General features: G+C 64.4%; 1 protein-coding gene across 1 annotated transcript; it reads left to right on the plus strand.

Annotated features, from left to right (window-relative positions):
• Window positions 1-1,148: 1,148 nt before the first annotated feature.
• Window positions 1,149-10,454, plus strand: CABP7 (calcium binding protein 7). Its single transcript, XM_068990259.1, has 5 exons — window positions 1,149-1,257; window positions 8,350-8,493; window positions 9,600-9,712; window positions 9,994-10,147; window positions 10,327-10,454. The coding sequence occupies exons 1-5, from the start codon at window positions 1,149-1,151 to the stop codon at window positions 10,452-10,454; spliced, it is 648 nt and encodes a 215-aa protein (XP_068846360.1).
• Window positions 10,455-10,520: the final 66 nt, after the last annotated feature.

A 10,520-nucleotide genomic window follows, 5' to 3' on the forward strand; every position in this document is an offset into this window, starting at 1 on the left:
GGGGCCTGGGACAGCCCTGCACAAGTACTGGGTCTAACCCCGAGCCATGTGGACTGACCAGCCCTCCCAGCAGTCCCCACAGGCACCCAGCCACCTCTCTGTTCCCCACGGCCTCCCCTGCCTGGCTCCCTCTCTGCAGGCTTAGTGGTGATGAACGTCTGGGAAGGAGCCAGGACTGGGGCTCCACTGCTGGGGGGCAAGGTCAGGGGCCAGGTCTCAGCCACAGAGCAGGGGAGACTGCCCAAGACCTATCCCCAGCTCCTGCCGGCTGGCCCTGCCCCATGACCTTGGTCAACGCCCTTCTTCCTCGGACTCAGTTTCCCAACTCTGGAGCCTCTCCTGGCACCAACACTGTGATTCTCTTCGAGGACTCAGGGGCCGGGGGGCCAGACCTCCGCTGGCTGCCAGGTATCTGGTCCTCGACTCCCTGCTGTCTGTTCGAGGCGGGTGGGGGCCAGCCAAGGGGCTGGAAGGAAGGGCCCCACCCCCACCCCACCCCACCCCATCTTAATTTAATCCGGGTGGCTGCGGACTTGGTTTGTATGGGGGTGGGGGTGGGCGAGTGAGCCTCCGTAGGGAGAAAGAGGAGCCCGGGCCAAAGGGGAGAAGGAACCCCCGGCCGGCTCGGGCGGCCACGCAGGGGCCGGCGGCGGGAAGGGGCCGGCGGGGTGGGGGGAAGCGCGGAGGGGGCGGGCGAGCGGAGGGCGGGGGAGGCGGAGAGCGCAGCCAGCGCGACACGGAGCGAGCGAGCGAGCGAGCAGGGAAGGCGGCGAGAGCCGGAGCGGCGGGCCGGGCGGCCGCGCCGGCGAGCGGACGAGCGGGCGGCCAGCAGCGCGCAGCGCGGAGCGCGCGGGGCACCGAGGAGCGGGAGCGGCGGGCGCAGCGCGCAGCGGCCCGAGCGGAGAGGCCCGAGCGGCGCCGCCCCCGCGGCCCCTGCGGGGCCCCGGCCGGGAGCCCGACGAGGGAGGGGGCAGCATGGACCGGCGGCCCGGGGCGCGGGGGCGCTAGGCCCCCGGAGGGGCGCCCCCCGCCTCGCCGCCCTCCGCAGCCGCGCGCCGCGCCCGCTCCAGCCGCCCCCGGGGCCGCCGCCGGCCCATGAGCCCCGACCTCAAAGTTTGCGGCGGGCGGGCTGGCGCGGAGCCTTCAAGATGCCGTTCCACCCGGTGACGGCGGCGTTGATGTACCGGGGCATCTACACCGTCCCCAACCTGCTGTCGGAGCAGCGCCCTGTGGACATCCCGGAGGACGAGCTGGAAGGTGAGTGCCCCGCCGGGACCCCCGCCGGCCTCCTACCTGTGCGCCCAGGTGAAACGCGGTCTTAAGGGCGCGGGGGCTGGGGGGCTGTCTGCGGGTGCCGCCTGCCAGGTGGGCGCTCCAGCGAACAGCTGCGGCGGGAGGCCCGACCCGGTCGCACCCCTGGGCGCCGCGGTGGGGGGTCGCGAAGGCGGAGGGCCGGCCCAGCCTCAGCCGCGTGGTCCCCCGCGCTGCGGAAACTTGCGGGGCCCCGCAGCGGGGTCACGGGGCCGCGCAGTCCGCGGTGACGGTGCGGCAACGCGGCGGGTTGGGTTGGGGGTCTGAGCTGTGCACCCCCGCCAGCGCCGGCCCCCGGAGCACCCGCATCCTGATCCCCTCGGCGGCGCCCGCCCGCGGCTCTGCACTCGCATTGACATTCCGCTCGTGTCGCTTTTAAAATCCAATCTGCTCGGGCAGCCAGAGAAGGGGAGCGGGCGCCTGCCCTGCTCCCGCCGGCTGCCGGGCTGCCCCCAGCCCCTGTTGCAGGGCCCGTAGCCCTTTCCCCACAGCCCTGCGGGGACCCCCGGCCCCGAGCGCCGGGAAGGCGGCTAGGGAGGTGGTGGCGACAACAAGTGGCCAGACTGGGCGGCTTGGTCGCGATAACCAAGCCTGATAGGGAAGGGCAGAGGGGGACGCGACTTGATCTGTTTCCCGAGTCCCTCCACCTCTGGACGTGAATGGGGACCTTGGGCAATGGGCTGGGCAGGATCAGAGCAGATCGAAGAGCCTGGGGTCCTCGGACTGAGGATTCTGGGCAGCAGTGAGACCCCTGGGGCCTGCAGCTCTTTCCCTACAGGACCGGAGGCAGAGGCTCAGGTTTCCCCTCCCCCTAGACCTCCTGAGGGCCCTTTGCAGTGGAGTGAGGGGCTCTGGGCTGATGGGGGTCTCGGCCCCATGGGATCTGCTTATCTGCTGTTAGGGGAGGGCCTGCGATCACCCAGAGGCTGGGCCTCTCTTCAGGTACCTTAGGGCCAAGGGTCTCTGAGATCTGGGGCTCAACAGCGCCTTTGTGGGGTACAGCTGAGACACCAGTGCAGTCAGGGGTGACCGTGGGAGCACAAGCCACGGAGAGAGGTCCAGCCGCACCCCCAAGCCCTGGAGGGGGCAGATATTGAGGGAGTCAGAGGGGATCGGGGGGAAGATTAAGGGGAGAAGGCGCCCCCACCCCCAAGCCCGCACTGCACCACCGTGAGCCACCTGCTTCTCACCACGTCCCCCCGAAAGCCACCAGAGGTTGGGAGAGCCGTAGAAATGGGGTCTGGTGTCTGACGCGGGCAGGACAGATGGATGGGTACCGCTACTGGGTCTCTGGCCTTGAACTCCAAAGCCCAAGTCCGTGCTCTGTCTGGGCCAAAGCCCAGGAACCAGAGTCTCATCCAGGGCCTAGGAAAACGAGGGGGTCCAGTGAGAGGCAAGAGGGCGGGAGTGGGGCATCGGCTGTCCCTGCTCCTGTCCCGGGCACCCCAAACCTCTTACAGCAACCCCTTCACAGGCCCTCATCCATCCCTTCCTCCTGGCCAATCGGGCAGGGGTACACTTTGTCCCCCCTGCACCCCAGGCAGCTTTCATCTCATTCCTCTTGCTCCCAGCATCCCACCATGCCCCTGGCAGCCTTGCTGGGGCCTCACTGGTCCATCTTCCCCTGATCTCCCAGCCCTGGAGGACAGACCCCAAGGAAGGAGCGGTGGGAGGAGACTGGGATGCAGGGGTGAGCAGGGCACAGGGCGGGCAGTGCAGGGGCAAGGAGCCCGCAGGCTCCCCTTGGACTGCATGGCGGACATGCTGGCAGGAGCCCAGGAGTGTTAGTCACCAGCCACACCAAACGCGCTGCCTGCTTCTCGCCCGTCCCCTTCTCCCGGGCCCTGTGGAGCAGGGGGCCCTGGCACAGGGGACATCTGAAGGGCAGGGCTCTCCCTGGCGGGGGGAGGCAGATGATGCCTGTAAATGCTTGGCGGTCCCCGCCCGTCTGGGACAGCCTGTGGGCAGCCAAGGATGAGGACAGGAAGTCCTCTGTGATTTTCCCCCTTCTTGGCTGCAGGCACTCTGGAAGCCCTCCTCCTCCGAGACCAGGTCTCTGCAGGCCCCAGTGGTCCTTGGATGCCAAGGGCTGGGTGGGAAGGGTGACCATCCATGGCACAGAGTCCCCCTCTGCCCCGTCCACCTCCCCAGTGACCCGTCAGTGCTCCTGTCCCACCCAGGCCCTCGGCTGGGGAACGCCCATCGGTGGGTGAGCCACATGTGCCGAGGACAGCGAGCCCAGCAGCTTGGGCTGAGATGCTGCAGACAGTACATGCCTGCTTGCAGAGATCCAGGGGGCGGTTAGGACGAGGGAGGGAGGTGGAGAGTGCTGGCTTAAGGTGGAGGGCTTCCTAGTCAAGCAAGGGGGGGGGGGGGTTCGAATCTCTGCTCCTTGATTTATGGAGTGACCTCGGGCAATCACTTGCTTTTTGCCTCGGTTTCTCCATCTGTAAAAAGGGGTCGGACTTGCCCCTCCCCAGGGCCACAAGTGACAGAGGACGTGATGGAGGCTCAGTACAGGGCCTGGCACAGGGCTCAGTGGGGGCTCGGAGACCAGGCAGCAGTGGGGAGGGTAAGGAGTGGGAGAGGGAGTCGGGGAAGGCCCACGAGGAAGGAACACGCGGTATGCGGGGGACTGGGCCAGAAAGGCAGGCTTGGGGAAGGGGTGGGTGGAAAGGGCCTTGAAGGTCTGCGGAGGCACTTGGGGACCCCTGGATGGGTAGACGTGGCCGGGCAGAGCTGGCCTGGGTCCCTGGCCCTCCTCGAGCAGAGGACAGAACCCCCCAGATCCTCCCTGAGATGCACGCTGCACAGCCCCACAGCTGCCGGGCCTGTGGCTGACCCCAGTGGCATTGACGGACTTGAACAGCTGAGGGTGGGAGCTGGGGAACGGTAGGCCCTCACCCAGCCCTCCCTCAGAGGAGGAAGCAGACAGATGGACACGAGGACAGACAGGCAGACAGCCACCAGGGCAGGGGTCTGGGCTTGGCACATGACCTGCTCAGACAGTGGAGTCTGCACTGCGTGGCCAAACAGGGCATTCTGGGTACAGAGGGGTCCCCTTTCCTGCCCCTCTTTCCCGCAAGCCCAGCAACCACCTCTGTGCAGGCCAGAAACTCAGGGAGGCCAAAGTGCTGAGGCGCAGGGCCAATGCCGCGGAGAGGAGTCGTCACTGCAGAGGACACACTCTGCCCCCGAAAGTGACCTCCAGCCCACTCACCCCTTCTCTGGACTCTGGCTCCCGTGGGGCTGGTTGGGGACTCAGGCCCTGACGCAGCTCCCCGGGCCAGGGGAGGGATTGAGGGCAGAGGCTGGAGGCAGCAGGAAGGGACCCGTGTCGGCCTGGAAACTCAGAGGCCCTGCCAGCCCTTGCCCGGGCCAGGCGTCCCCATGCCAAGATGGAGCGCGGCAGGCTTCCCCCGGCCTCCAGGGCAGGAACAGAGTGAGGCTTTCGGGGAAACATGCCCAGCTGGGCTGTGTCGATGGCAGCAGCAGCAACAGGCAAGCCGTGATGCCCACCCTGCTCCGGGAGCCCCCAGCAGATTCCAGGTCTCTGGGATTGGGCAAGAGTCACACTCTCAGCTCACAGATGAGTCTGTGGAGGTTGAGAGAGGAAGGTGCTGTGTCTAGGTCTCTTGGCTGCTGAGTAGCAAGGCCAGACTCCAAGCCCTGGGCCTCCAGGTCCTAGTACCAGCAAACAGGAAGGCTGGCCTGGTGTCCGAAGCTCCCTGAGACCTCCCTTCTCCTTCCTGCTCCGCCGAACACCTGGGCTGTTCTGATTTATAGCATCCTGCTCTGAGCCAGGCCCGGCCCGGCCGAGCTCTTGCCTGCTTGATTTTCTATCTGTTCATTTCTGTAGCCCCACTGTACAGGTGAGCAAACACCCACCCGAGGGCACCTGGCCAGGATGGAGGAGAGCTGGGATCTGACCCAAGTCTGCGTGACTTGGTGCTGATTCTCTGGCTGAGAAGGTGATCCCTGAAGTTGGCCTTGGAGAATCAGCAGGGGCCAGGTCGTGGCTCTGAGCAAGGCCAAGCACACAGAGCAAGACTGAGTGTGAGCCGGGCGTGCCACGGAGGAGTGGCTAAGGGGACATGTGGAAGGGGAGGTGGCAGTGTTTGGACTGATCCAGTGGTTTTGGGAGGTTCGTCCTGCCTGAGAAAGGGGTGCCTCTGGGACTGTCGCCTGCCTATGTACCCCAGAATTCACCTGCCCTCCACTTCCCCTGTGTGTGTATTTTCTCAGGACTTTTAGAAGGAGGTCAGGGGCTCCGACACAAGCAGCCCTGGGCTCTTGGGGGGCACACCTAGCCCCTGTCGGGGTGGGAGAGACAGCCTGGGCCCCAGCTCATTGCAAGGAAGCGAGCCAGCACCCACTGCAGCACCACTGTGCTATGAGGCTGCGGTTTGGCCATCCCACCCTGAGATCTCCCAGCTGAGGGCCCAGAAAGATGGGGTGCCTTCCTTGGGTTCCCACTTCCCACAAACCAGCCCCTGATCTGGGCGTCTGAGGATGCCTAGTCTGGGGGTGATCCCCCTCTTCTGGGGTGGCCCCTGGGGTGAGGGTTTCCTTAGGGGCTGCACGAGAGGATGAGCAGCACCCCAGCCGCCCCCTGCCTCTGGTAACACTCGCCCTTACTAGGATCATTTGTAAACTAAGAGTAAATGGGTTCTGAGAGGTGGCCCCACACCACGTGGACCATGAACTTCTTTCTGTTCAGCTCCTCTGTATGCCCCAGATGTAGGAGTGGGTCCCTGAATCAGTCACTCATTTAACCATTTATTAGCAAATGGCTCGGTTTGGATGCCTGCACCGTTCCAGTCACGGGACACAGCAGTGAACAAGACCCACCCGTCCCTGCTCTCATGGCATCTCATAGTCCACAATCCAGCGCGGTCAGGAAGGAATCCTCGGGGGAAGGGGTCTGTGGGAGCCAGAGGAGGGCCAGAGTCAGCTGGGGCGGGGGCGGGGGTGGGCAGGAAGGGAGGTGATGCCGTCCATCCTTGCTGGGAACCAGGGATGTATCCAAGTTCGCCACGGAGAGCGAAAGAGCGTTGCAGGCAAAAGGAGCCTCATGTTCAGAGGCCTGCAGGGGGAGCAGCCCTGGTACCCACCTGGATTGAAAGGGCCCCTGGAGCTGGAGTTCAGGACACGTAAGGTGGGCAGAGCCTGGGGCTGGGTCAGGAGGCCAACAGAGCCAGCGAAAAACCCAAATGTGTGTGTGTGTGGTCAGGAGGCCAACAGAGCCAGCGAAAAACCCAAATGTGTGTGTGTGTGTGGTCAGGAGGCCAACAGAGCCAGCGAAAAACCTGTGTGTGTGTGTGTGTGTGTGTGTGTAGGGTCAGGCACACAATGCCTGGCTGCAATGCCAGTGTCTTCCTCTCTCACCCAGGACGCCCAGGGGACTGGAACCCCCGCAGCACCTCTGGAACTGCTGGTCCTCTGCTAACACTCCTCTGGGGGTGGGGGGCTCGTGACCTTCTCAATGGCCCAGGGAAACTCTAGGTGGGCGTTGGCCTGGAGTTCCCCCGGTCCAGGGTTTACAGGAGCCCCTGGCCTGGCTCAGCTCTCCCTTCCAAGCTGCTCCTCTGGCCAAGCAGCCACTGGTTAGGAGACTGGTTTCTCAGGCCCTACCTAGGATTGGGGAGGGGGCTGGCAGTCCAGAGTCAGAGGGTCTGGGGGCCTAGGCAGCTCAGGTGAGGCCTGTGGGCACTGTCCTGGCCTGCGTGGCAACTGGAACCTTCAGGCAGATGCCAGGTAGGATGAACCTGATGAAGTTTGGGGCTTCGGCCACAGCCGCCTTGCTGTGTGGCTTGGGACACATGGCTACCCTCTCTGGGCTCTAGTGGGTCCAGCAGAATCAGGGGCTGACCCCAAGGTGCAGGATCCCATGGTCAGTCTCAGGGGCTCACAGACCCCCTAGCCTCCTAGACCTCACTTACCAGGTGTGCAGTACGCCTGTCCTTCCAAATACACCTGCACGCGTGAGCTCCCCTCCGCCTGCAAACTGAACAAGGAGCCCCTGGGAACCTGAGCCGAGGGGGTGAGAGGGAACTGAGAGACCCTCCCCACAATGGGAGGTGCTCTGTAGGACCCTTCTGGGGCTGAGTAACAATGAAGGGACAGCAAGCCCAGAGACAGAGGTGGAAAGGTGAACCGGGAGAGTTTAGAACCCTTCAACCCTCCACTGTTCCTGGATATCTTTGGTAAAATGTCACATCGCGACTGCCCATTTTACTGTGGGTAAGACTGAGGCTGGTCCAAGGTCACCCATTGAGTTTCTTGTTCTCAGGCTCCCAGCCCTGTGCCTTGCTCTCCACCCCTGAGTCACCCAGGTTCCTCAGGGCTGTCTCCCTCTCCATACCATGTGGTGGTCGGGGCGGGGGGGGGGGGGGAGTGACCCCCACACCTCAGCCTGGCCTAGGCCTGCGGAGGCGCCTCCATCCATCCTGTCTTTCCCCAAATCTTGGGCTCCAGGAGACAGTCTGCACCCAGCTGTTAGCCCGGAGCTGCGGCTGCCTCTCGCGGCCGCCATTAACGAGTGCTGGCCGGTGTTAACGAGCTGAGCCTGGGGAGGAAGTGTGATGGGGAATGGGGGGAGGGTGGAAGGAATGGGGGGAGGGTGGGAGGAGCGGGGGTGGGCGGGAAGCCTCCAGCAGCTCACGGAGGACCGGCTCCCCGCCGGAGTCCTCCCCTGCACAGCCGGCTCCGTGGTGCCGGCCACACGGGGTCGTTGTGAGCACGCCTGGAGAGGCTCTGGGAGCCCGAGACCCCGGGGCGGTTTCGTCACCGCCGCCGCCCCGGCTCCACTGCTGCTAGCTTGGCCTGCCCCGAGCTCCCGGGAGGCAGCGCTGTAGTGGACTCTTGGGCCACCCGCTGACTGTCTCTGACCAGACCTGCGGGGTCCCAGAGGGTGGCGACGGTCGGGGGTGGGGGGCACAGCCTCCGTCCTGCGCTCAGGTGGTGGGGTCTGGGGTCCTGGGGAGGGGGCTGTCGGGGACAGGGGTGAGGTCCTGACTGGCCCTGCCCCTCCCCCAGAGATCCGAGAGGCTTTCAAAGTCTTCGACCGTGATGGCAACGGCTTCATCTCCAAGCAGGAGCTGGGCACGGCCATGCGCTCCCTGGGCTACATGCCCAACGAGGTGGAGCTGGAGGTCATCATCCAGAGGCTGGACATGGACGGTGAGCTGCGCCCTGCCTGTTCCCTCACCCCTCACCTGCAGGGGGCTGGGGAGCTGAGTCTGGACCCTGAGCCCCCAGGACTGAGCTCACAGGGGTCCCATCACTCTCACCACTCCTGGTCGGCCCCAAGCTCATGGCAGTTTGCAGCCGGGTCTGGCCCCACTTCTCAGCTGGAAAAGCCAGACAGAGTGTGACAGCCCCAGCTACACCCAAGAAGTTGGAGACTCTGTACCTCTGAATTCCAAGAATTTTTCTCTTTTTGGCTGTGCTGTAGCTTGTGGGATCTTAGTTCCCCAATCGGGGGTTTAATCCGTCCCCCCTGCAGTGGAAGCAAGGAGTCCTAACCACTGGGAAGTCCCCAAGAAAATTTTAAAGTACAGAAAAGTAAGAATGTCTCTACTAAATGGGCCTCCCTGGTGGCTCAGTGGTAAAGAATCTGCCCACAAGGCAGGAGATGGGGGTTCGATCCCTGGGTTGGGAAGATCCCCTAGAGAAGGGAATAGTAACCCACTCTGGTATTCTTGCCTGGGAAATCCCATGGACAGAGGAGCCTGGTGGGCTACAGTCCATGGGATTGCAAAGAGTGGGACACGACTGAGCGACTAAGCAACAATATATTAATACGAAATATTCCAGTTCCCATCACCAAAAAGAAAAAAGAATCATTAGTTGGATATGCCATCTGGCTTTCAGTGAAGGAAAAACTCGTAAGCACCAGGAAGGCCCAGTCCTCTCCTCCCAGTCTACTCTGGCCCCTCCCACGTCCCCTCTCCACACGGATAGCACGTGCCCACCTGGGCCAGTGGTCCCCCATCCTGAGCTTCGTTTCCTGTGTGTGGTGGGGAGGATGTTTGGCCCTACACCCGCTCCGGGGAGCAGGGTTCGGGGTGAAACGTGTCTCCCACGGGCAAGGCCACTCAGGGCCCGCCTGCTGCACCCCCCCACACACACACACCTGTCAGGTGGGGCCTCCGCACATTTGGGGGCTTCAGCGTCAGCCCAGAGCCTGGCATGTGAGGCTCCGAGGAGGGGACTTCCTGGGTCCCGCACTGGCCTGCAATGCCCAGGTGCAGCCTCCCAGCTGACTGGAACTCTGCCTGCTCCAGGTGACGGCCAAGTGGACTTTGAGGAGTTTGTGACCCTCCTGGGACCCAAGCTTTCCACCTCGGGGATCCCAGAGAAGTTCCACGGCACTGACTTTGACACTGTCTTCTGGAAGGTACACCCTGGCTGACTGGAGGGCTGTACTGGGGCCATGGAAGGGTCGGGCCCGTGCTGCAAAGTGGGGGCAGTGACGCCTCCAGGCTTCTGTCCGCTGGGCCAAGGGCTCCCCTGGGGAGGCCACTGTTGGTCGAGGACTCAAGGAGAGGGGTGAGTGGTTCCCAGCCCTCCGGGACCTAGAGGCTTGTCACCGGTTTGTGTGGCCGCAGGGGCTGGGTGGGGCAGTTGGTGGTGGTGGCTGTGGTGGCTGCGGCCAGAGCACCGTGTCCCGCCCCCAAGTGTGACATGCAGAAGCTGACCGTGGACGAGCTGAAGCGGCTGCTCTATGACACCTTCTGTGAGCACCTGTCCATGAAGGACATCGAGAACATCATCATGACGGAGGAGGAGAGCCACCTGGGCACGGCGGAGGAGTGCCCCGTGGACGTGGAGAGTGAGTGGCCCCCCCGGGACCCCACGGGCGGGGCAGGGGAGGAACGCCACGCTGGGGGGCTCGTCTGCCCCAGACCCCGCGTCTCCACGCGCCCCGTGCGGGAGTGCAGGCGGCCCCTGAGTCCCTCGCTCGGCTGTCCCTTCTGTCTCTCTGCTGCTCCTCGGTGGCGGCGGCCGCAGCCTGCTCCAACCAGCAGATCCGCCAGACGTGCGTGCGGAAGAGCCTCATCTGCGCCTTTGCCATCGCCTTCATCATCAGCGTCATGCTCATCGCAGCCAACCAGGTGCTGCGCAGTGGCATGAAGTAGGCGCCTGGTGCGCAGGGCCGGGGGCCACTCTGCACCGGCCGCCCCGCAGCCCTCCCCCTCACTGTC

This window comes from Capricornis sumatraensis, chromosome 17, assembly GCF_032405125.1.
Source record: "Capricornis sumatraensis isolate serow.1 chromosome 17, serow.2, whole genome shotgun sequence".
Classification (NCBI taxonomy): Eukaryota; Metazoa; Chordata; class Mammalia; order Artiodactyla; family Bovidae; genus Capricornis; species Capricornis sumatraensis.

Bases quoted from the DNA above. Each gene is read 5' to 3' on its own strand.
- CABP7 (XM_068990259.1), top strand. From the start codon at position 1,149: ATGCCGTTCCACCCGGTGACGGCGGCGTTGATGTACCGGGGCATCTAC. The intron at 9,713-9,993 runs GTACACCCTGGC...CCCGCCCCCAAG, and splicing joins TTGACACTGTCTTCTGGAAG to TGTGACATGCAGAAGCTGAC. The intron at 10,148-10,326 runs GTGAGTGGCCCC...CGGCGGCCGCAG, and splicing joins GTGCCCCGTGGACGTGGAGA to CCTGCTCCAACCAGCAGATC.